The 24,461-nt window shown below is 38.0% G+C and overlaps 1 protein-coding gene across 1 annotated transcript in view; it reads left to right on the plus strand.

Annotated features, from left to right (window-relative positions):
• The window catches only part of GABRB1 (gamma-aminobutyric acid type A receptor subunit beta1), a 232,291-nt gene that overhangs the window by 83,359 nt on the left and 124,471 nt on the right, over positions 1–24,461 (plus strand). Inside the window, 1 exon segment of the mRNA XM_045532953.1 lies at positions 7,949–8,169. Coding sequence (XP_045388909.1) covers positions 7,949–8,169 — 221 coding nt within the window.

Consider the following 24,461-nt stretch of genomic DNA (forward strand, 5'->3'; position numbering starts at 1 on the left):
TCTTTTTCTCATTATGTGGTATAAAGTTGCCAAAGTCCTTCTCTTCAGCAGTATCTGCCAAGACACTTTCTGTCTTGCTAGACCCCGTCAAGGACCAGTAACAGTTTGAACAGACTGGAGATGGCCAGTATGGATGTTTATGTAGCTCTTTGGTTCTGTAAACCTGAATTTAAGGTCTTACTTGGTTATTTTTATACATTTGGGCTTAGTTTAGTATTTAGAAAATGATGGTTCCAAAGAAACCATGGTTTTATTTTTACTTAACTTTAGTAAGAGCATGACATCATACAAAAGATGTTATAAAGCACTAGTCCTTGTGCTTACACACACACACACACACACACACACACACACTTTGGTGTTTATTTTATATGCACCTTGGGTGTGCATAACAACCCAAGAAAGCCAAGCTATTTATGAAGCAAGCTAAGCTGAGAAAGAATATGAGAATCATATATGTGTATATATGTGCGTTTATATATATACAGAGAAAGATTCCAGCATTATTTTAGTTGTAAAAATACCTAAAATAACTTCAATGATCATTAATAGGACAATGGTTAAATAATTAACAGTATATCTATACCATAGTATACTATGTAGCATCAAGTAGAATGAGTTATATTTTTCACCCACTGATTTGGAGGGATTTTTGTGCTGTGTCATTATGAAAAGAAAGATTTACAAAAGTGAATATAATATACTATTTTTTAAAACAATGGCGAAAGCCCAATCTATGTATATATGTCCCTGTATAATTTTATGAGCATGAGCAAACACGTAAAAAGGTGCCCACTAAATTATTAATTGATTAGTGAAAGAAAGTAGAATGGAGGAGGAGAGGGGATAAGCAGTAAACAAATAAGTGAATAAATACACAGCTGGAGAAAAGGTAATAAAAAGTAGTGCATAGAGAATGATCTTATTTTTTAAAAAAGTAGAGAGAGAGAGGAGGGGGCAGAAGGCCACCAATATGTTAACGGTGATTGTCTCCAAGTAATAAATTGTTAAAAATACAAAATGCACACAGAAGAGAGAAGATGGAGCAAGAGCAAGAGGGTGAACATGGTAAAGCTGACCTGTGGACATTATGATTTTGCTGCCCATTCTAACCTGAGAGTTTCCCCAGGACTCCCCAGAGGCCATTACCCATAATCTCTTTAGCATGATAATCTGATGGATAGTTTGATAAAAATCCATCTTCCTGTTAGAAAGTCTGAAATTAAGGTTTCTGAATGTGCCCAGTGGATTCTTTCCTGGGAAGGTAACTAATCTCTAAGAGATATCAGAACCACTTGATTGTTGAGAGGGATATTACTGTAGCCCATATTAATCCCTCCTTTACTATCCTATGTATTTTAAACTGAGAGTTGCTAAAACCTAATTCTCCTCCTATAAAACAGTACCAGGCCTAGAATTCTTGCTATAGACTGCTCCCTTTTAAGGTCTGTACACATTGCAAGATCACAAATCACAAGAGAAAACTGGCTTTCCAGGCTAGAAAATGAGACATGAATTTTTTTTATCTCTTCTAAGTAGTGTGGGTTTTGATAGAATCTTAATTTAATTCTGGTTCTCATATCCTTTCTCAGCTTATCTCACTTCATAACTAGCTTGGCTGTCTTGGGTTGCCATGAATACCACATCCCGATCCCCATTCTGGTCATATATTCATAGTGCAACTCAGGATGGTCAGCCCAAATTCTCACATTCTGAATATTCCATTAGATATTCTATGCATCTGATTTTATTTCTGCTCTTATTTTGATATTGAGAAAAATGGAAACACTAATTTTCTATGAACCTCTGAAATTAAGGAACTTAAAAAAAACCTAATGTGTCATATGCCATCATGTGGTTTTATGTGTCAGTGAAGTTTATGAATCATTCTCTGGATGAATTAATCATAAATTTAATATTTGATTGTTTTGAATATTTACTAACTCTTAAATGAGCCTCAAAATTTTGCTGAATAAAGTTCCATTTTTAAAGCTTTAGTGTAAATACCCTTATACTTCCAAGTGGATGAGAGTAATTGCTGGAACTATCAATAAAATTTCATTTAATATAAATCAAAATTTATCTATTAATATTTCACATAAAGTTACTCTTAATTCAGTCCTAAAGAGCAAGTTTGTTTTAAACTCCATATCCTTTTATCATCTTCTATATTAGAAGGAATTATAGAACCGTTTATCTTGAGTTGTTACGGAATAGGAATTCTGGATTATTAATTATTTTAGCTATTTGAAAATCCTCATATATGTTATCTAAGAATAACCAATTTTTTCAGAATATAGAAATGCAGTAGGATGACTTGGCGCTAACGCACTCAGTGATGATATTAAGTGCCCCAAACACACAGCACTACTTAATTCACATTCAACTGATACATTCGGTCATCTCCTATCCACTCACTGTGCACTCTGCTGGGTCCCAAAATAAAAACCTTGGCCCCTGGGGAGCTCAGAATCTGGTGGGGCTGAGAAATCATTGCAAAACGATAGGATGAGCGCCACAGTCAAAGCAGAGGTGTGTTGTAGGAGCTCAGAGGGGTGAGTGACTAATCCTGGAATCGCATCTCCCAGGGGCTCTGTCCTCTTCTCACCTTACGCTTCCCCAGGGCGAGCTGATTCGTTCCCACGACTGCAGCTGTCACTCGTGACCCACGTGGCTGTGTGTCTCCGCAGCCCCGGCCTCCTGTGTCTGACCCGGAACTACTTCCTCGGCCCCTCTGCGTGCTTGCCCCAACCCATGTGAAACTGGTTAGTCATCTTCAGCCCCCAAGCTTCAATTCTTCTTACTGCAGTCTCGCTACCTATTCGGATCAGAAACCTGCAGCCATCCTGGATGCCCGCTTCTCCCTAACCTGTCATACTAAAGGGTCACCGAGTGCTGTCTTAAACATCTCGTATGTTTCTCCTCTTCTCCATCCATCCCTCCTTTCAGTGTTGTGTTCAGTCAGTCCTGACTTATTTATGCTCTAGGTTAATGCAAAAACTTATTAAACCGATACCCTCCTACTCAATAAGCTTGTCTACTTTATTAGGCAAATTCCAGAGAAGAAAAGTGGAACCGCTCTGAGCTCTCTGAGTGCGTGAAGGGAAGGGAACTTCACACAGGAAGATGGTTACAAAGCAATGGAATGTGATCAGGAGCCTTGGTTCTTTCATGTATAATATATATATTTCTTGAGAATAGTCTGAAAAGGAAGGATTGCTTATATGATCCTTGTGAGTGGATGCCATATTACCAGATGTTAAAGCAATGTGTTATCTTTCTGCTCACATAGTCTGAGACATGCAGATCTCAGCTGATAAGGGACCCTCACTTTTCCAGCCCACTTTAGTCTTCTCAGAGCTCGTTCTGGTAACATGCATACCTCAATGTATTTGCCTGCAACACGTAACTTTTTCCTATTCCAATGCTAGTTAATTAACGGATTTTATCAAATGATTTCGTATGGTAACATAGCAAATTATAAACCGTCTTATGTTAGCTTTCCATAACACAGAGTTTTGAGGGATATGTTAAAAGCTCAGGGTAAAGATTTTGAGATACATATTTTTCATGGTAAATAATGGTAGAAAATTTTGAACTATTTTACTGATAATAAAAAGGATAGTTTCATGTAAGGCAGAATTTCTCAACCTTGGCACTGTTGACATTTTGAAGCAGGTGATTCTTTGCTGTGGGCGCTGTGCTGCACATCGCGGTGGGTTGAGGAGCACCCCGGGCCTCTAACTGCAGCGCTGTGGCACCCGGGCTGCTGTTCCCAGTTGTCACACCCCGGGCCTCTAACTACAGCGCTGCGGCACCTGGGCTGCTGTTCCCAGTTGTGACACCCCGGGCCTCTAACTGCAGCGCTGTGGCACCCGGGCTGCTGTTCCCAGTTGTGACACCCCGGGCCTCTAACTACAGCGCTGTGGCACCCGGGCTGCTGTTCCCAGTTGTGACACCCCGGGCCTCTAACTACAGCGCTGCGGCACCCGGGCTGCTGTTCCCAGTTGTGACAACCACAGCTGTCTTTGCACATGGTTAAATGTACCCTGGGAGGGAAAAATCACCCTGAGTTTAAAACTACAGATCTAAGAAGAATGTTACCTTTATTCTCCAAAAGAAAGACTTTTATTTAATATAATTATTTTCTTGTACTGTACCTTTAATCATTTCTAGATGTAAAAAGTATGTTGTTTTGGAGTTTCGTTGAGCACTACTGATTGGGTACGGCCTATCTTGCGTTTCCTCAATGAATCAAATTCTCCCATGCCTGAATTGGCCTGACTAATTTCATTAACAATCTCAGACCCATTAATCCCATTAATTTACCTCAGTGTCAGGGAATCCCCTGTGGCCCGTAGTTTCTAAATATATCCCACTTCCTCTCAGGGAGTAACGTGCACACTTAGGAAAGCTGGCTGAACATTTGTAAGTGCACCTGCAAGAAAAATGATTTTAATGCTCTTGGCCAAAGAGCATTAATTTTTTTTCTGAAAAATTTTCCATCTTCTCTGGAGTGCTTGCACTTTGGTACGATGAAGAATTAATAGGAAACTTATCATATGAGAGAACAAAATACAGCAATTTCAAGCCTTTCTTTTTCATCTAAAAATAGGATTCACCAACATAAAGTCTTAGGCTTTATTATATTCAGATGTCACTGTTAACATTTAGATGAATGTATAGATAATGAGAATAATTTGAAATACAGTAAATAGTTTCTCTGATATGCAAATCATAAATTCTTTCATGGAGAATTTTCCTGTCTCACAATGTTGCTGTGAGAACACAGTCTGATGCTACATGTGAGAGGGTTGTGAGAACCCCAGAGCACAGGGCATGTCACAGGAGACGGGGATTATTGTCATGCGTGTGGTCTGATGTAGATAGTAGAAAAAAGAGAAATTGCTGTATTTTAGGTTTTTCCATGATGTTCATCATTATCACCATAATTATCATTATCTTCAAAAACATTTTATTAAGGTTATCAATTTCATATGTCCACATTTTCATTTATCATAAAGTCGGGTCCTTGATTAGACTACTAACCCTAGAAATGCATTAAAAGAAGACGTTTGAAGGGTGCTTGTCCCCCATCACCCACGTCCAGATGAAACATACTAGCATATATAAATTCTCATTGGATCACTACTTACTGCAAATTGAGTAAGTTATTGCTTTAATTTAGAACCATGATGTGATTTTTATTCAAATTTTTTAAACACAGAATGAGTTGTGTATAGCAAAGATCTCCCCACATGGCATAGAGCTCTTTCTCTGCAGGAAACAAAACAGTTTCCAAAGAGTGAAGGGGAAAAGTCTACACACACACACACACACACACATCGCTAACCAGGAATCACTCATGTTTACATTATTTTCTCCTTTCTACTTTCCATTGTTTACCTACTGCAAACTCACATTTTAAGTGTAGCATTTATTATTATAGTATTATTTTGCATTTTTTTATATTGACAAATAAAAATTATATGTATTTATAGTGTGCGACATGATGTTTTGAAATATGTGTACATTGTGGAATGGCTAAATCAAGGTAATTAGCAGATGTATTATACCTCATATACTTCTTTTTTGTGATAAAATCTACTCAACAATTTTCAAGATAATCCTTTATACTTTAGGATGATTTGTTTTCTCCACACATTAAAACTTTTGAGAATTGTGGAGTAAGGATTTCCCCACCAGGTCTCATTGCCAGGAAATCCTCTGTAGCACTCATGAAAATCTGGATGCTAATGAGGATTCAGTACGAGCCCTGAAACATGCATCCACTGTTAATTGTGCAGATAACCATGACAAAGTTTACAACTATATGACTGTGGCTCATATTAATTTTCCCACACCGGCTAAATTACAAATAAGAAGCCAACACCAAGGCTTAGAATTGATCCTAGACTACTGCTTATTTTCATGGCCAAAGGAGTCCATCTGCCTAAAAATTTTTTCACAAACATCTCCTTAAAAATAGAAATGCTTGTGAAAACGAATATGTATACTTCAAGTATTTGGAAGTATAATATTAATCTGTATGTAGCAATGAACAGTTTTGAAGGTAATGTATTTTATTTGTTTGGCGTGTTACAGTTTCTAAAGTTTCTAAAGTACCTTAACCTTAATTTTTCCAATTGATGCTTACAATAGGTCAATAAAATGCTGGAATTTTTTTTTAGTTTATAAATGAGGCATCTGAAGTGCAAGAGGTTATGTTAGTTGCTTATGGTTACACAGTTCTACATGCGGTAGAGATTAGAATCAAGTTATTTTGGAATCTAAGACCCATAATCTATCCAATTCCTTTACTTCCAAAAAGTCATGATGTTAAGAACTTGAAGAAGATACAGATTAGAATGGTAGCAAATAAGAAGAGAATTGTGTAGAACCCTGTGTATTCTTTTTTTATGTGAAGGTAAGGTAGAAGGGGGTTTTTAGACTGTTAAAAGGATGTTGTATGATCAATAGTAAAGAGCAAATATCCTTGCCATTGAATGGGAAAGAGTGCCTTTGAATTACTGCAAGATGGTTACTGAGTAAACAGTATAAACATTCTTGAATATAATGATTAAAAAACACTTAAAGTCATTATCCACAATGGAAGTGCTTTCCTTTTAGGATTTTTCAGAAATGCATTTATTTATTTATTTTACATTTATTTTCTTTTTTTAAATTTCAGAATATTATAGGGGTACAAACATTTTGGTTGCATATATTGCTTTTGCATCACCCAAGCCAGAGCTACAAGTGTGCCCATCCCCCAGACAGTATGCTTTGCACCCATTAGTTATGCATTTTTATATCCGTTTGGGGGTCTAGCGGAAATGCAGTTTGCCCAGATGTAAGGCATGAGTCACTGTTTCTCAACCAGTGGTGTATATAACAGAGGCAGCACATGGACCTCGTGCAGGAGTTACACAGTCTTTCCTTAATAGTCGCTAAGGTATTCACAAAATCGCCACTGACATACAATGTGCTTGAAAAGAAAAAGTGAACCTTCTGTTTTTATTATGTTGAGATTCACAGCTTAAAGACTTTGTGATTTTTACTGCTTCCACTTTATTTTCCTTTAACGGACAATTTTACTTGGTATTAATAGAGTTCTTTAAAAACAGACAACTAAAGTGCTAAGATAATCATCACATCCCTCCCCTGTAGCTTGATCCATTTATATGGAGCCCAAACCTGTCTAACTGCCAGGGAAAACCTGTGTAGACCAAAAGGGAAAAGAGTCCTTAGTAGCCTTTTGCAGAAGGTGAGGAAACAAACCCTCAGGTTTTTCCACCTCTCAACTCAAACCAATTCCTGAAACAAAGCAGGAATGAGAAATTGTTGAGTAGTTCCACCACTGATGTAGTCTCCAGGCCAAATAAACGTCTCATCCACTTTTCAAGACCCATAGATAAGTTGTAATTCTCTAGAAAGATATAGATAGTGGCAATTGATAACCTTTGTCAGTCAAACAGAGCAATACTTACTCAAAAAGCATTTTAAATTTGAAAAACACCCTCTCTTTTTAAGTGCATCCAGTTTTAATTATTATTTATGAAACATTCCTCTCCAAACTAGAACTATAAATATAATATCCAGAGGTGAATTTTTGTGACCATGGATCTGTTTGTGTAATTTCCTTTTATTACTTTCCCTATGATATCATTTTTTTAACATCCAACCTTAAAATTCAATTACATACATTTGCTCTATATTGATGGACATGTGTATGCATACATTCAAGTATTGCTCAGGGACTTCTCACCTGTTGGTTGCCCTGTTATTGGAGGTGCAAATTTCAATACATTCAAATGTAATCTTGTAGAGAACATCGGAGCAGTAGGTCTCTGGGCATCCACAATACCACATGCTATCAGTTTCTTAACAATAAGCCTTAGATGATAATGATAGTAACATTCTTTTTTCGGTTTCCTTTATTTCACAGGATTATACACTCACCATGTATTTCCAGCAGTCTTGGAAAGACAAAAGGCTTTCTTATTCTGGAATCCCACTAAACCTTACCCTAGACAATAGGGTAGCTGACCAACTCTGGGTACCAGACACCTACTTTCTGAATGACAAGAAATCGTTTGTGCATGGAGTCACAGTGAAAAACCGAATGATCCGACTGCATCCTGATGGAACGGTTCTCTATGGACTCCGGTAAGTGGCTTTATGTTGCATGCTTTACTGCTGTTTTTGTTGTTGTTTTATTTTCTACTTTTGGAAGTGGGCAGAGAGGAGAGAAGCAAGTAGGAGAATATATAGATGTATATATAAAGGAGGTATCATACACTTATGGAGGTCTGTTATTAACCCTTATGTAGTTAAGGGCTTATTAGAAATTTTAGGCAATGTTTCAAAATTAGCTTTCAGTTTTATGAAAGAAATAACTGTGATCTGTTATTATAGAATATGTAGAATGGTGGTGCTTTAACCTTTGGTGTTACCTTTTGAGGAACAAATGAAAGCTATATATCCACAAACTCATGTATGACTAAACTTCCCCACCATTTTAGAGTGTTTATAAGCCCCCTGATGTCTTTCTATGTACCGTGAACACCAAGTTCAAACTCTGGTTCCAGGCCAAAATATTACAATGAATGTCTGCAATTCACCAATACTGCAAACCAATGTGCAAGTGAAAAAGTAGATCTGTGATAAAACTTCTGCTCTTAACCTAGTGGTTGGTTATTTCGTTGTAGCTTTGGTCTTCATTTGCACGGCAAAGTAGCATCAGTTGATCTTGGCAAAATGATCTTTGGAACTTTTCCGTTCTTTCAGTACCGCAAGAGCTTGTAACTCCAGTTAATTTCCGAACCAAATGTCTCTCAGAAAAATGGTAAAATAAACTAACAGTTCCCTTGAGTCTATTAATAATTATTACAGGCAAAACCTACTAATCTAAGATCAGTGGTTGATCACTAGTGATGAGTCATGCACCGGAAATCACAATTTTCCTGTTACCTGTGTAACCTCTGTCAGATATGCCCAATGTATAAAGGGATGAATTATCCATCTGAAGCATTCCAGGAGAATATCCCATGACCTGACTTAACAGGCTAATCAACCACTACATGTGTAAATATATGGATTAGTCAAGAATGTATAAAGTTGTTTTTTGCAACTAAGAGTGTGGTTTGCATTGTCAGTTTACAGTGTCCCACTTCAGTCATTTCCCAGATTATTGGCAGTCTCTACCAATGGGAATGATATAAATCAAGAAAAATACTTGAGAACCATGACATTAAACATACCTCATTTTATAGCTGGGTAAACTAAGTCACAAAGGGGGGAAGTGCCTTATTTAAGGGCATAAAAAGGTAATGGTAAAATTGGGACTAAAATCCGTGTATCCTGATTCCCATGCTTGTGCTTTTTTCACTCCACTGCATTTCAAATGCACTTAGAGGTCAACACCTTCTTCCAAGTTGTACAACGTTGCTTTCTTCTCTTTTGAGCCAACTCAGGTCCTTGCAGCTTGTAGCCTGCAACCAGGCAATGACCTTCCAAAGAGAAACACAAGCCATTCATCTGTCATCTGGGCTCCCTGATCTCTGTGACACCAGTCTTCTCCAGAAGAGCCTCACACCTGTCAGATATTTCCCCTTCCTCCTTCCTTGTCTTCTCTACTTTCTCTTCCCTCACAGGTTTGGTTTTCTTTCCCTTAGAGCTTGTATTAATAAATATCCTGGAGAGACCATAAGGTAGAGCAGAGAAAGGATGACATCTGGAGTCAGAGGACCAAAGTTGGGCTTGAACTCCACAGTTTTCTGATTGCTTGACCTTGAACGAATTATGTAAATTTGTGAGTTTTAGTGTTATCATCTTCAGTAAGGTGCTGATAACCCTTAACTCATCATTGGGAAGATCTTATGAAATAATCAATATGACAATACAGAGTAAGTCTCGAATTATATTTTTCTACAGTAACTGTGACTTATACAGCCTTATTAGGTACTGGAAAATCTGTATGATGGGGGTGATTTTCTAACTGCCAGGGATATCAATGATTAGAGCAGAGATAAAGCTATCCAATTAAGAATACTCATTGAGTGCCTAGAATGTGTCATACGCTCACTATTTTGGCCCTGAGAATAATTTTCCTGAAGTTTGGTGGACATTTGCCACTGTGGGAGAGGGGAAGCCTCTAGAACTGTGAGTCAGGAGCTCTGTGGCCTCGGTACTGTGCACCCTTTGTAAGTCATGTGGTCTTGCTGGGCTTCTGTCCCCCATCCTTAAAGGAAAGGGATTGAACAAAATTATCCTTGAGTTCCCTTATAAACCTAAATCCCACTGCTTCCGTGATCCTATGTATTAAGGTATGTCCATTTTAATTCTTCTGGTGTAACATTTCCTAGTCTTAGAAATGACAGCCTGTACTTTTTTTTCTTTGTAAGAGCGTTTTTGAGAATAACTGCCATTTTTCACTTTCTAACCACACATATCTAGGAAATCCTTGTCATATAACATATGTATTGGTATATTTATAGCTGTACTTATTTTAGAAATGAGTAATTAAAAGAATGTAACTCCTTCCTGTATTCCTTTCCGAAAGTCCAGCTAATAGTCATTGTGAATGAGACCAGGCATTCATACATAGGTTTTAGCAACGATGGGATCAGTGAGATTTTATGAATGCATCGAAAAGCCCCTTTGGCCAGGAATTCCATAATCATAAGAGTGCATCATTAAACTAAAACAAAACTTTGCTATATTCAAACTCAATATGGGGTGCTGTAACTTAATTTATATGAAGCCACAAGAATAGAGTAAGTTATTTTCTATTTTTGTGAACTATGTCAAATCATGCTGTACAGCAGAGGGACGGCACTCAGTCCTGTAAATGCTCTAAAATAAGAGAACGGTCTCTGACGGGGACCGGTACTGCTGGAGGAACCAGGCTACTATGACAGATAATCCAACACATAGGAGAGAGATCATTCCTTATGCCTCTTGCTCTTGGGTCCTCCCTCCTGTGACAAAATCATTACACTGAGGAGTCACCCAGCAACCCCTACAACTTCCTCTTTCATTTAGCTAGGGTCTAAATAAAGGATGTCTGTGATGTGCAGTAAGTTGTGTTAGGAGCCCGGGACTTTATTCCACATCCCAGGAGCTCTCCACCCTGGTCCTTCCAAAGCACACAATGTCATTTTTCTTTCTTACCCAAAGCTGGAGACTGTCAACATCAGCTCCCTCAAGGTCACACATCAAATCCTTAAAATTCTTCTGTCTTTCCTCCCTTCCTGCCATTTTACTCTGAGGAAGATGTTGCTCTTCTTTCTAAGGCTAATCTCTCCATGTATCTCTTTCATCTTATTGCTGCACCCTCTTTTCAGACTTTGCTCCCCTCTTTTACTTAAGCCTTCAGCATCCCTCCTCTGTGGAGTTCCTCCCTTTGGTTTTCTCTTCAGGTCCCAGTTTTCTCACAGCTTTAGTTTCCTCTACTCCCTGACCACCCATTTACTCCTTAGTCTGCAGCACCAAGACCCCCATCCGTGCTACTTTCCTAAAACAGCTCTGTTAAAATTACCAAAACCATCCTTGGTTCTCACTCTACACTCTTGTCTTCTTTGAATGATGTAAGAGTAACAACTAATCCTGACTTCAGGGTTTCCAAGACCCAGCACTACTTTTTCATTGTTCTTGTTCTTCTGTCTTTTTGTTATTCCATCACTGGCTCATATTTTGCCTCTAACTGTGAACTAGAGGGATTCCTCCAGCTTTGACCAGCTCATTGAATTTAACAGCTTTAAGTATCTAAAATACCAAACCGGCGAGTTTCACAAGAAGAGTTCTAATTGCATACTGAGCATCTGTATCTGAATTCCCCGCCAGCTGCTCCTAAAATGACCCCTATTTCATACCATTTGTTTTTCCCCACACTGGGTCCCCCCCCTTTGCCAGATGCTAATGAAATCATCATCACCGCAGTTAACAGGGCATAAACTTGGAGGCACTTTGGGATCCACATCTCCTCCATCCCTGAGAGCTGGTCTGTTGCCTCTATTCCACTCTATCTCAGCCGTCTTCTCCATTTCCAAGCCACTTGTACCACCTAAAGTAACATCCTCACTCTCTGTTACTTCTTGGCCAATTTCCTATCTTAATTTTCCTCCTTCTTGTCATTGCCATTTTATTCCTCCCGCAGAGCATGACAGACCATATCATCTCGCTCCCACACCAAAATGAAAGAAGAAAAGCAAATGTCTCCACAGCACCCCCAGCAAATTAAGTTTTTATTCCTCTTTCTGGAATCTAAGATTCTCTACTTATTTCTCTAGATGTATCTAAGGCATTTTGAACACAAGCATGTTTTAAACATTGCATGGGATACACAGTTGACTCTTGAACAACATAGGTTTGAATTGCGCTTATACGTGGAGGTTTTTCAATAAAGGTACTCTCTCCTTCTTCCTCCTCCACTTTTTCTGCCTCTGCCACCCAGAGACAGCAAGACCCTCCTCCTCCTGCTCAGCCTATTCAACTTGCAGACAATAAGGATGAAGACCTCTATGGTAATTCACTTCCACTTAATGAACAGTACATATATTTTTTCTTTCTTATGATTTTCATAATAACATTTTCTTTTCTATAACTTACTTTACTTTACAAATACAGTATATGATAAATATACAGAATATGTGTTGATCAATGGTTTGGCTTCAATGGTTTGGTAATCAGTAAGGCTTCTGATCAACAGTAGGTTATTAGTAGTTAAGTTCTGAGGGAGTCAAAATTTATACATGGATTTGTAACAGCATGGGGGATTGGAGTCCTAATCTCTGCATTGTTCAAGTGTCAACCCTACTTACATGAAAAAGTATTTTTATTTCTTTGAAATTCAAATTTAGCAGGGCAACCTGAATTTTGGGAGTAACCCTAGAGCCCTACTGAAATGCCCTCCCTTCTCTGCCTCTAACACTTTCCCCTAACCTACCACTTCCTCCCACCTTACTCTTTTTTCTTAAAAGCCTCTCTCATATCCACTTTCTCTGTGAAGACTTTCTCAGTCTTCCTAACCAGGTGAAATCTCTCTCTCATTTGATACCACACTGTGCTTAGTCTCATACAGACCCATGAGATTTGCAAATCTCATCATGTTTTATCCTCCTGTAGTTATTTTCCCATGATGTAAATAAGATTGTATATTGGTTGACAGTGTGAATTATATTTCCTTGGCCTTTGTATCCCTGCTTTCAAACCAAGAAGATGTCCCATAATTGCATTTAAAAATGAAATTAAAATTTATAGGATGCAGTCACCTGACTCACAATAGCTGTCAGCTGCCACATTTCCTATATCTAAATGGTGGCTTTTAACCAAAGAGCAATTATTACTATTAATGACCAGATGTATTTTGCCTCTTGTGCAAACACGATCCAGCTGGTTGCACACACTCATTTTCTCCGAGGCCTGGCCATGTGGTTGCTGAAAGAATGTGTTTATCTTTCCCTGAAAATGGCAGGCATAAGGCAGTTTAATTCTGGGAAGACATTTAGTGGAGTATTTAACTTCCTGAAAACTGCCCTTTTCCCTTTTGCTTTCCCCTCTTAACCTCTGCCATTGCCTTCCTTTCAAAGTTCCACAATGCTCCTTCCTTCATCACCTACCAGAGGACTCCCACCAGGGTCAGGGGGTCTTGAGGGGCTATGTGAGAATGGGTAGTGGATTTAGGAGTGCTATGGTTTGAATGTTTGTCCCCTCCAAAGCTCATGTTAAAATTTAATTGCCATTGTGATACTTTTGGGAGGCAAGGGCTTTAAGAGGTAATGAGGTCATAATGGCTCCACCCTCAGGAGTTGACAAATGCCATTATTGTGGGAGCAGGTTTGCCCCTCTTATGTGTGTGTTCTCTCTGTCTGTTCTTCTGCCATGTTATGATGCAGCAAGAAGCCCTCGCCACATGCCGTGCTCCTTGGTCTTGGACTTCCCCGCCTCCAGAATCTTGAGCCAATACATTCCTGTTTATTGTGAATTACCCAGTCTGTGGTATTCTGTTATAGCAGCACAAAACAGACTAAGGAAGTGAAAAGCCTTTTAGTCCAGTATTAGCTCACATTTCTTTTTTTCCTAGTTAGTCTAGCTAAAGGTTTGTCAGCTTCGTTTATATTTTCAACAAAAAAAGAACTTTTTGTTTTGTTGATCTTCTGTATCTTATTTTAGCCTCAGTTTCATTTATTTCTGCTCTGATCTTTATTATTTCTTTCCTTCTATTAATTTGGGGGTTTGTTTGCTCTTATTTTTCTAGTTCCTGGAGGTGTTTTGTTTGGTTGGTTATTTGAAGTACTTCTACTTTGTTGATATTGCTATTGATTGCTATAAACTACCCTCCTAGTTCTGCTTTTACTATATCCCATAGATTTTGGTGTGTTGTATTCCCATTTTAATTTGTTTCAAGAAATATTTTTTAAGCTTTCTTCTTAATTTCTTTGTTGACCCATTGGTTGTTCAGGAGCATGTTGTTTAGTTTCCACGTATTTGAAAGTTTCCAAGGTTCCTCTTGTTATTCATTTCTAGTTTTATTCCATTGTGGTCAGAAAAAGATACTTGATAGGATTTGTACTTTTTGAATTTGTTCATACTTGTTCTGTGGTCTAAGATATGGTCTATTCTGGAGAATGTTCCATGTGCTAATGAAAGGAATGGGTACTCCACAGCAGGTGGGTGAAATGTTCTATAAACATCAGTTAGGCCTCTTAGGTCTAGTGTATAGTTTAATTCCAATGTTTCTTTGCTGATTTCCTGTCTAGATCTGTCCATTATTGAGACTGGAGTATTAAAGTCCCCTACTATTATTATGATGTAGTCTGTCTCTTCCTTCAGATCTTTTAAGGGTGGCTTTACAGACTTGGGAGCTCTGGTGTTGGGTGCATAGATATTTATAATTGTTATATCCTCTTGCTAAATTGACTCCTTAATCATTGTATAGTGATCTTCTTTGTCTCCTTTTACAGTCTTTTATTTGTATTCTATTTTAACTGATATGATTATAGTGACTCCTGTCCTCTTTTGGTTTCCAGTTTCGTGGAATATCTTTTTCCACTCCTTTACTTTCAGTCTGTGTGTGTCCTTATTGGTGAAGGGGGTTTCTTGTAAGATGCATATAGTTGGGTCTTGTTTCTTTATTTGTTCAGCCACTGTATGCCTTTTAATTGTATAATTCAAGTCTATTTACAGTCAATGTTATTGTTGATAAGTAAAGACTTACTATTGCCATTTGTTTCTTATTTTCTGGGTTTCTTTGGTTGTTGTTCTTCTTGTTTTGCAACTCCTCTCTTCCTTTCTTCCATTCATACATTCTTCCTTTGTGGTTAAGTGGGGTAGTATGTTTTAATTTGTTTTTATTTTTAATGAATCTATTGCAGGTTTTTGCACTGTGGTCACCACAAGGCTTACAAAAAACAACTTATAGATATAATAAGTTATTTCAAAGAGAAGGTAACTATGTTACATCACAAAAAAAGAATGGAAACAAAACAATTTTTTATAAACTTCTACACTTTAACTCCATCTTCTCCACATTTTTACTTTTAATTGTGTCAATTCACATATTTTTATATTACCTATCTCTTCAACAGGTTGCTGTAGCTACTTTTGTTTTTGATAGATTTTGATTTGGGGGCTTCATAACTAGAGTTATGAATGTCTTGCACACCACAGTTACATTATTAGAGTATTCTGGGTTTGTCTATGTCCTTAATTTTATCAGTAGGTTTAGTAGCTTTTATACCTTCTTCTTTTTTTTTTTTTTTTTTGCATGTTTCTGTTTTTTCCTTTCAGATTGAAAAACTCCCTTTAATATTTCTTGTAAGATGAGTCTAGTGGTGGTGAATTCTCTCAGCTTTTGTTTACCTGAGAAAGACTTTATCTCTCCTTCATATCTGAAAAATAACTTTGGTGCATACAGTATTCTTTGGTGACTTTTCTTTCCATTCAGCACTTTGAAAATATAATTCCATTCCCTCCTGTCCTGTATGTTTTCTGTTGAGAAGTCAGTAGGCAGATGAATCAGAGCTCCCTTATATGTTGCTTGCCTCTTTTCTCATGCAACTTTAAGGGTTCTCTCTTTGTCCACTTCAGTTGACAGTTTGATTATTATATGCCTTGGGGTAATCTTATTTATTTCAGATCTGTTTGGTGTTCTCTGACCTTCTTGATCTGGATATCTATATCTTTTTCAAGCTTTTGAAAAGTTTTCTGTTATTATTTCTTTGAATAAGCTTGCTACTCCTTGCTCTTGCTCAACTCCCTCTTGAACACCAATAATTTTTAAATTTGGTCTTTTGAGGTAATTTTCTATGTCTCGTAGGTAATGTTCATTGTTTTTCATTCTTTTTTTGTTTTTTCTCCTCTGACTGTGTATTTTCAAATCCTATCTTTGAGCTCACTGATTCTTCTGTGTGATATATTCTTCTATTCTTCTCTTCAGCACTTCTAATGAATTTTCAGTTCAGCAAATGTATTTCTTAGTTACAAGGTTTATGTTTGATTTTTTAATCATTATTTTAACCTCTTTGTTAAATTTCTCTGATAAATTTCTGAATTGCTTTTTTGTGTTAGCTTGGAGATCACTGAATTTCTTTAAAATTTCTATTTTGAATTCTTTGTCAGAGCTCACATATCATCATCTTCTTTGGATCAGTTCATGATTTATTTGTCCATTTGTGGAGATAATGGCTCCTTGTTTGCTGTTGTTTCTCATGGATGTACATTTACATCTTTGCATTGAAAGATTAGTTATTTATTCCAGTCTTCTGTCTGGCTTGTTTTGGTTTTTATTTAATATAATTGCTTATAGGTTCTTTAATGCTAGGTCACTGCCTCATTTTTATCTCCAGGTTGTCCCCTAAGCCCAGGATCACCTTGGCTCTAGCAAACTATCACAGCACTACCCTTCCTGAACTGAGGAAGTTCCAAAGAGGACGTCCCAGCACTGCTTGCTAGGGATTCATGCCCAAGGAACCTGGAGGACAAACCTCCTACAGCATAGTGCTGCTGAGTAGCCACTGTGATTTGGCATCTCCTTTGGCTGAGTTGCACAGCAGTTTCCAGAGCGGTGGATAGTAGCCCCCCCGCCTTATCTCTGACTGTCCCAAAGGATATTTCTCCCTTCATTCTCTCGCAGTGTTTCCCATGCGTTAAGGCAGGGTCAGGTCTCCTGCCAGCAAACCCAAGATGGTGGGGAAAAGCTGGTTGTCCACCTTGATCTCTCTTTTTCATTGTAGAAACAGTGAGTTGGGGGAAATTTTTCTGCATGCTTGATGCAAGGCAGAATGGGGGAGGGGCACTGCAGATGTGGAAGTCCAATTCTCTTACCATCTGTTCAGAGTTTTTTTACTTCTCTGTGGCCCTAAGAACTGTCTCATTTTCATATTTGAATTCTGAGATATTTTTGGCAATAATCTCAGTGCTCTATATTTGTTTTTGTTTTTCTGTGGGGAGCAGTGAAGCCAGCTTGCTTCTACGTCACCATTTTAGAACCAGAAATCCATTTCTTTTTTATTTATTAACTATATTATTCTTTAAAGAAAAACTTTAACTCATCAACTATTCAGTTATCCTAGCTTGTGCAATGAAAGCAGGATAAATGCTTGATTACTTCCCTTTAGCAGTTTTCAAAATAACAAGTTGTTTCCCTAGAATCCCTCAAATATGATCATTGAGATTTGGCGTTTTGTTGTTTATTTGCATGTTTATTTATCATTATGAAGTCACAAGTTGTAATAGGTATGTCTGTTTCAATCCCATGCAGCTATTGTTATTTTTGATTCTTACTTTGTCTTACCTTTGGCCAGTGGCAACCCTTTTGAGTGGGCTCCTGAATTCTTTTTCCCACTATTCCTTGGAGGATCATCTCATCTTACTTTGCTCTTCATGACAAAGCAAAGTAAAAAGTATAGCCAATTAGTTTGATAATACAGATTTAAAATGCAAACACACACACACACATGCCCCACTATTGATTTTTAAAGCATGTTGAGGGTCCTAAATGTTTCATATAAGCTCTCTATATTGATTGTACACCCTGAAACAATGTTTCTCCCTCCTCCACACCTTCCCTGTATAGAGGCAGTTATGATTACATTCAAGAGTCTTGGGAAGCTCCCACAGGACTCACTGTGAGATACACTGGGCAACAATATTGCGGAGTTGATTGTAGAGAATAAGTGTGCAGGCTGATGTAGTGTTTGCAGAGGACTGGCTGATATGCACAAATGCATCTTGTTAAGAGAAAGAAACCTGTTACCGCAAATGAAAGAGACAAAAAACAAAGCCATGCATAAAGAATGGGTAGCTCAGCTCATTAGCAAGAATGCCTGGAGACTTTCTTTGCAATTCCCACTAAAGTGCACAGTGTTGCTAGTCCCCTCACGGTTTCCTTGACTTATATTTTAGAGTTTCATCAATGTAGTACAGGGAAAGCTCTTTAAAATGTTCTCCAGTAAAACGGCAGCTATTTTTGCCTCTCAGAGTTTTTAATTTTATTTTTAATGATCTTTATTCATCTATTTATATGAAAAACTTTATGATTAAATGATGTTGGTTAGGGTTTTCTTTTTTGGCAATTTCCTTAAGTAGGCAAGAAGGTATCAGATCTACTGCAGAAGTAGAAGTGTAGCCCCTGACTAGGAACATGGACAATTCATTCACCCTAATAGCAGAGTAGGCAAAATCTACAGGTACAAACTCGAATAGATAGGTCCATGTGGCAGTAACATTAAATCATCAATATGACTTCTTAACATCTGTTTTCCTCCTTCTAAAATGAAGAAATTGAGGCATCAACAAGCTGAGAGAATTTGAAACTGTGAGCAATTCAACTTCATGGCCTAAATATCCAATGAGTATTTTAAATAATAGAAATGCAGGTTCAGCACGAGGTCAGCTCTCACCTAGACTGTTCTCAGTCCCGGGTAACACATTCTGAGCACAATGTTGAGAATCCAGAGGGCATTGAAAGGAACACAACTGAATGGCAAAGGACTTGGAACTCTGTCCCTACGCAGCGGAGAAAACAAAGTGCCAGGGATTACTGTTCTTAGACCTTTTTTATCTTTAAAGCCACAGGTGAAATGCCAATATAGTTGTTTGTGCTTAAAAACGTAAGAACAAAAAGAACTATGGATTTAACTAATATTCGAAGAAAACTGGGAGGACACATAGAGGGAACTAGAGAAGAAGGGCCCTAAAAAGAACCTAGGTAGTAGAGAAACGTGTCAACTCACCTGAAATATTTGAAAGTCTGTCACTTTCAAGAAAGCTTAGACTTTGTGTTACTTCCAGCAGAAGATCGATGCCCAACATGTGGAACTTTCAACGAACATGTTAGTTCTATTTACTTACCTTAGCGAGCCTAATGTGGAAAATGTTCACTGTAAGGAAATTTTGCTGCATAACTGCTTAAAACTGGAATTAATGACTTGTTACTAGTGTCTCTCCAGAGGCAGGTAAGCTGGTGGAAAGGAGAGACCTTATGCTTTGAAATCAGATGAACCAGCCCCACTCTTTACAGGTGGCATCCTCAGGACCAGCTACTCATCCTCTCTGAGCCTCAGTTTCCTCATTTACAGGATGGCTGCAATGATACCCATCTCTCAAGTTCATAGAAGAACTATTATGTGTGAAATGAGAACAGAGGTTTTGTTCGTTTTGTTCTTCTCTCACTCCAGCCTCTCCATCACTAGAAATGTTTAAAGAGAGCTTACTTAGATAAGTACAAATACACGTCTCAAATGCTGCAAAAGGGATTCTGTCCCTGAGTGTGATGCTGAATAAGTGGATTATAAAGTGCACATAACTCCACGTTGCTGTAGACCTAAGGGAAAGAGCCATAGAGATGAAAAGCATGGATGTTGGAGACAAACAGTCTTTGGATGTAATTATCCAACTCTCCAACAGGTCAGCAAAAGACCTTGGATACGTCAACCTGTCTGTGGCACAATTTCTTCAATAGGATCATAGCAGTGCCAAAAAGGTACTATTTGTTGAGATAATTAAGTAAGAAAATGCATTTAAAATGAGGAGCACAGTGTCTGTCATCTAATAAGCATTCAATAAATGGTAGCTATTCCTATTCTTAGAACTGCTCTGTGGGTTAAGAGCCTCTCTCTTTAATGCGTTGCTCCACTTCCTGGGGAGGTTCTGCTACTTTCAAGATTAAATGGAAAGCTCTTTCATGGTCCTTATAGAATCACTAGGATTACCTTTGATGATATCTGCTCCTATCCCTTAGAATCTCTCCAGGTTTGTTCGACCTGGACAATGAAGAGGAGTGTCATTCTTTTCTATGCTCTGAGTTTTTTGTCATTGGATTAGTGGAGCTAAAGCAGAATAGAGCCATTATCTTGGTGCAGGAAACTCTGTTATTGCTCATTATTTTCAAGCATTATGTACTTTGGTCTTTTGTGTCACAGGATAATTCTGTACCAAAGAAACTATATGTGCTGAAAATATAAAGAATCATTTTTATTCACCCCTTATAAAAAGGGCAATGAGGAATGCCATTTTTAGAAAAAGACAAAGAGTCTTTGAAGATCAGCCTTCTTTCTCTCTTTTATCTAGAAATACATAAGCCAAATGAGATGCCAAGAGATTTAGTTTCTGCTAAGAAGCTTAAGAAAATTAAGAACTATGGTTGAATGTAGCATGTATGGTTGAATGCAGAGAAAATACAGTATAATGCGTTGCTTTGTTCCAGGTTCCACTTTCATTTGTTCTGTTTTTATCTCCATTTTTATTGACAAGAAATTTAAAATATTGCTACAGTAGCATGCCTGTCCACAGCCTGACATACCTGCTTCTACTCCTCTGGAGTAGGCATCATTTATTTCTCATTTGATTATTTCTATGGTGCCTCAAAGAACGTTCTACTTGCATTTGACATTCAGAAGTATTCTTTTGGTTTCTCTTTGCCAAGGAGTTATTTTCTCAGTGTTCATCTCTGTGCTTTTTTGAAAGTGGACAGTCCTTCAAATATAAAAATTAACTGAAATCCTTCGATTTTCCTAATGGGCACACCTCAACAAGATTACTCACAGGCAGTGGGACCACTGAAAAGCTCCGCTGGTCCTTCCAGAAAAAGGTGACCTTCCTTCTCTTAGTCCTTTTCCGTCCTCTCGAGTAAATTTCTAGAAGGAACCAAGACAACTGCTTCTTGTTATATTTGTTTATACCACCTCCGCACCATGGAGTTAAAGGCCACAGTTTATATCAAATCAGTCACATAAAGTAATGAATTTAATTTCAGCCTCCAATCTAAAGGTCAACATTCAAACTTGACATAAGCTATACGAAACCACGCACTGCTTACTCTCCTTGTTATAAAACAGCGTGGTGCAGTATTAGGCAGAACAATGGCAACACACAGAACCACATTCAAATTCTAGTTCTTCCTATTACCTGTGAAACTTTGGAATAGTCAGTCTCCTAGTGCTTCAATTTCCTCATCTGAGGATGCTAATAACACAAACTACCTCACAAGATTTTCATATGACGTGTCATTGTGTAAAGCATCTGGAAAATAAGAAGAATTCAATAAACTGTAGTTATCAACCCTTTTAAAAAAATGTGTTCTCAAGGGATGGAAACAGTGATCAAAACTTGGCCTGCAACTCCCAGCTCTCAAGTACCAGGGCAGAATTCTTTAAAGCTGACGGCAACAGATTGCCGCTCTCTTTGGAACATGGTCCTTCTGTTCAGCTGTCTCATGGAGGAGTACCATGCGTGGCTATGCTATACTTAACCCGGTGAAAACATAAAGTAATGTTCAAAACTGGTCATAACTGGCCTATATATAGCTTTTTCCAGAAGGTCCCCAAAGTGCTTAATTGAATGGCTTTTCAAAGACTATGCATCCGTACTATTACACCGACACTGAACACATCCTCAAGGTGTTTTAACAGATGGAATTTTGATCAACATTTCCTACATGTGCCTTCAGTTTTACCAAGTCGGGGCACTGATTAGGGGTAGAGGTGGGGAGAGCTAGTCCTGAGCTCTCTCTTGTAATCATTGTGCTTAAATATGATATTTCAGTTGTTTGTCAGAAAATCCATAAGTATGTATGGAGAATACCATAATGCATACTAAGTATCAGAACATGGACCTAAAAATCACAGCAAGATCTCTATTTGTAATTTTTAATTTGGCTAAAATTAGAAAGATTGGTGAAAACATTGATTTATGGAGGTAATTTGTGTGAAAACATTTGGGTGGTCTCAAATGTACTTGAAAACATTCTCTAACACTTCAGGGGATCTAGTGTATATAATAACAACAGGCATAGGTGAAAATGGCCCATGCACTTTCCAAGTCTCATTAAATTATTCATATTTCTAACCTATTTATTTTTCTCTATCTTTAAGTATCTCCACCTACCCTAAACTGATGGTTACACAAAGACTATAAATATGGAAATCAAAAATTATCTATCTTGGACAAATAACTCAAAAGGAATATCCTACAAAAATCAATAGCATCTTCAACTAAAGAAGACAATATTAATTTTATGATCATATCATCACCTAAGAGCACATTTAGGAATAACATTAATTGGGTGTCGGGCAGATGTCGGGGGAGGGGGGGGGAAGGGATGGGTGTATACATACGTAATGAGTGCAATGCGCACCGTCTAGGGGATGGACAAGCTTGAAGCTCTGATTCAGGGGGGAAGGGGGAGGGTAAGGGCAATATACATAACCTAAACTTTTGTACCCCCATAATATGCTGAAATAAAAAAATAATAATAATTTTATGATCATAGGCTCCACTTATTAGAGAGACCCCTTTTGGCATTGCTGTTCATTAGCTCCTGGATGTGCTTTATCCAAATTATGAAGTCATAAAAGGTATCAATTGAATGAAATGCTAGACTTTATTGAGTGCTTACTATATAACAGGCACTATAAAAAACAGTTTGCACGAATTATCTTATTGCATTCGCACAGATCTCTGTGAGGTAAACTAGTATCCCTATTTTAAATGAGGAAATAAAGGCCAGAGAATGGTTAAATGACTTTCAAAATGTTGCACATCCAGTAAATATTGGAAGCAGTATTATGAAGATCTAGAAATTGTGATTCCAGTCCTTTTACCTTTAGGCACTGTACTAAATAACCTCTTTTATCTGCAGAGCATGCTTATCTATAGATTATATATGATCCTCATAAAAATACAGTTTGTACATAAGCAAGTTTAGGTCGAGAGATGCTAAGATCACACAGCTTACTAGTGACAAAGGGAAGATGCAAGTCCAAGTTTTGCTCCAAGTCACTCAGTATTATTAAGGACTTAAATCCACGTTAGAAAATAAATGCTTACATGCATTAGGGGTGATTATAAATCAATTATGTTCTGCTAAATCCTGGAACCAGCCACATTTGAGCACCTCCACTGTTGCTCCCTCCCTATTCGGAACAATCATTTCTTGCCTGAACTTATTATCATTTCTTTACAATGGCAGTTTTCAGGTCACAGATCTTCCTAAGAAGCTGGTGTAAAATGAAATTTTCCCTCTAGGGAGACAAATGTGCACTTTCACATCACACACTGGCATGTGTGAAATTTAACATGAAATGTTACGGACCCTCCCAAGCTGACTACCCCCCAGGTTCTGAACCACTGCACCCCAGTCTGTTGGACACACAGCAACCATAGTGATGCTTCAAACGGAAGTTAAACCACCATGCCACTCCTCCACGAAAGCCCTCCAGTGACTTCTCACCTCACTCAGAAAAAAACCCAAAATGAGACACCGTATTGTCTGACCGGAGGGTGGCTCCCAGACCTCATTTCCTTCTAGCCTCCTTTCAATTGTGCCAATCTAGTCCCAAAGGCCTTGTCCATATACACCAAGCTAACTCCTTCCTGCCGAGGGCCCTTGTTCTTACTCTGCCCTCTGTCTGCAAGGCTCTTGGTCCAGATGTTCACAGAGCTGTTCCTCCACTTCACAACACTGTCTGATCACAGAGGTCCTGCAACACTCTCTGTCCTCTCACCCTGATTTGTCTTTTTGTCTTAGCAATTATAACTTTTTCAAATTATGTATTTTTGTTTCCCATCTCCAAACACCAGATATACTCAGTTCCATGAGTACATGAATTTTGTTTTGTATACTGCTGTAATCCCAGTGACTAGATCGTGGCTGACACATAGCAGGTACTCGTTTAGTATTTGTTTGAATGAAATTATGAACTAGGTAAAGATAGATAAATATGGCACAAAGTGTAAACAAGTGTCTTCACAGTCAAATTAATACCTTTTAAAAAAGACAATGACGTTTATTTGTCTTCAGAGCTAGTTCAGAATTATTAGTTCACAAGCCACTCATTGAAGTTAGTTATTAACAGTTTCATTATTATATAGTCACTTTGGAATTTGTTTTAATGCAAGATGTTTATTGTTTAGATTGATAACCCATTTTATCCACCAGATGTGTTTGGGGTTGATTT

This window comes from Lemur catta, chromosome 19 (genome assembly GCF_020740605.2).
Source record: "Lemur catta isolate mLemCat1 chromosome 19, mLemCat1.pri, whole genome shotgun sequence".
Taxonomy (NCBI): Eukaryota; Metazoa; Chordata; class Mammalia; order Primates; family Lemuridae; genus Lemur; species Lemur catta.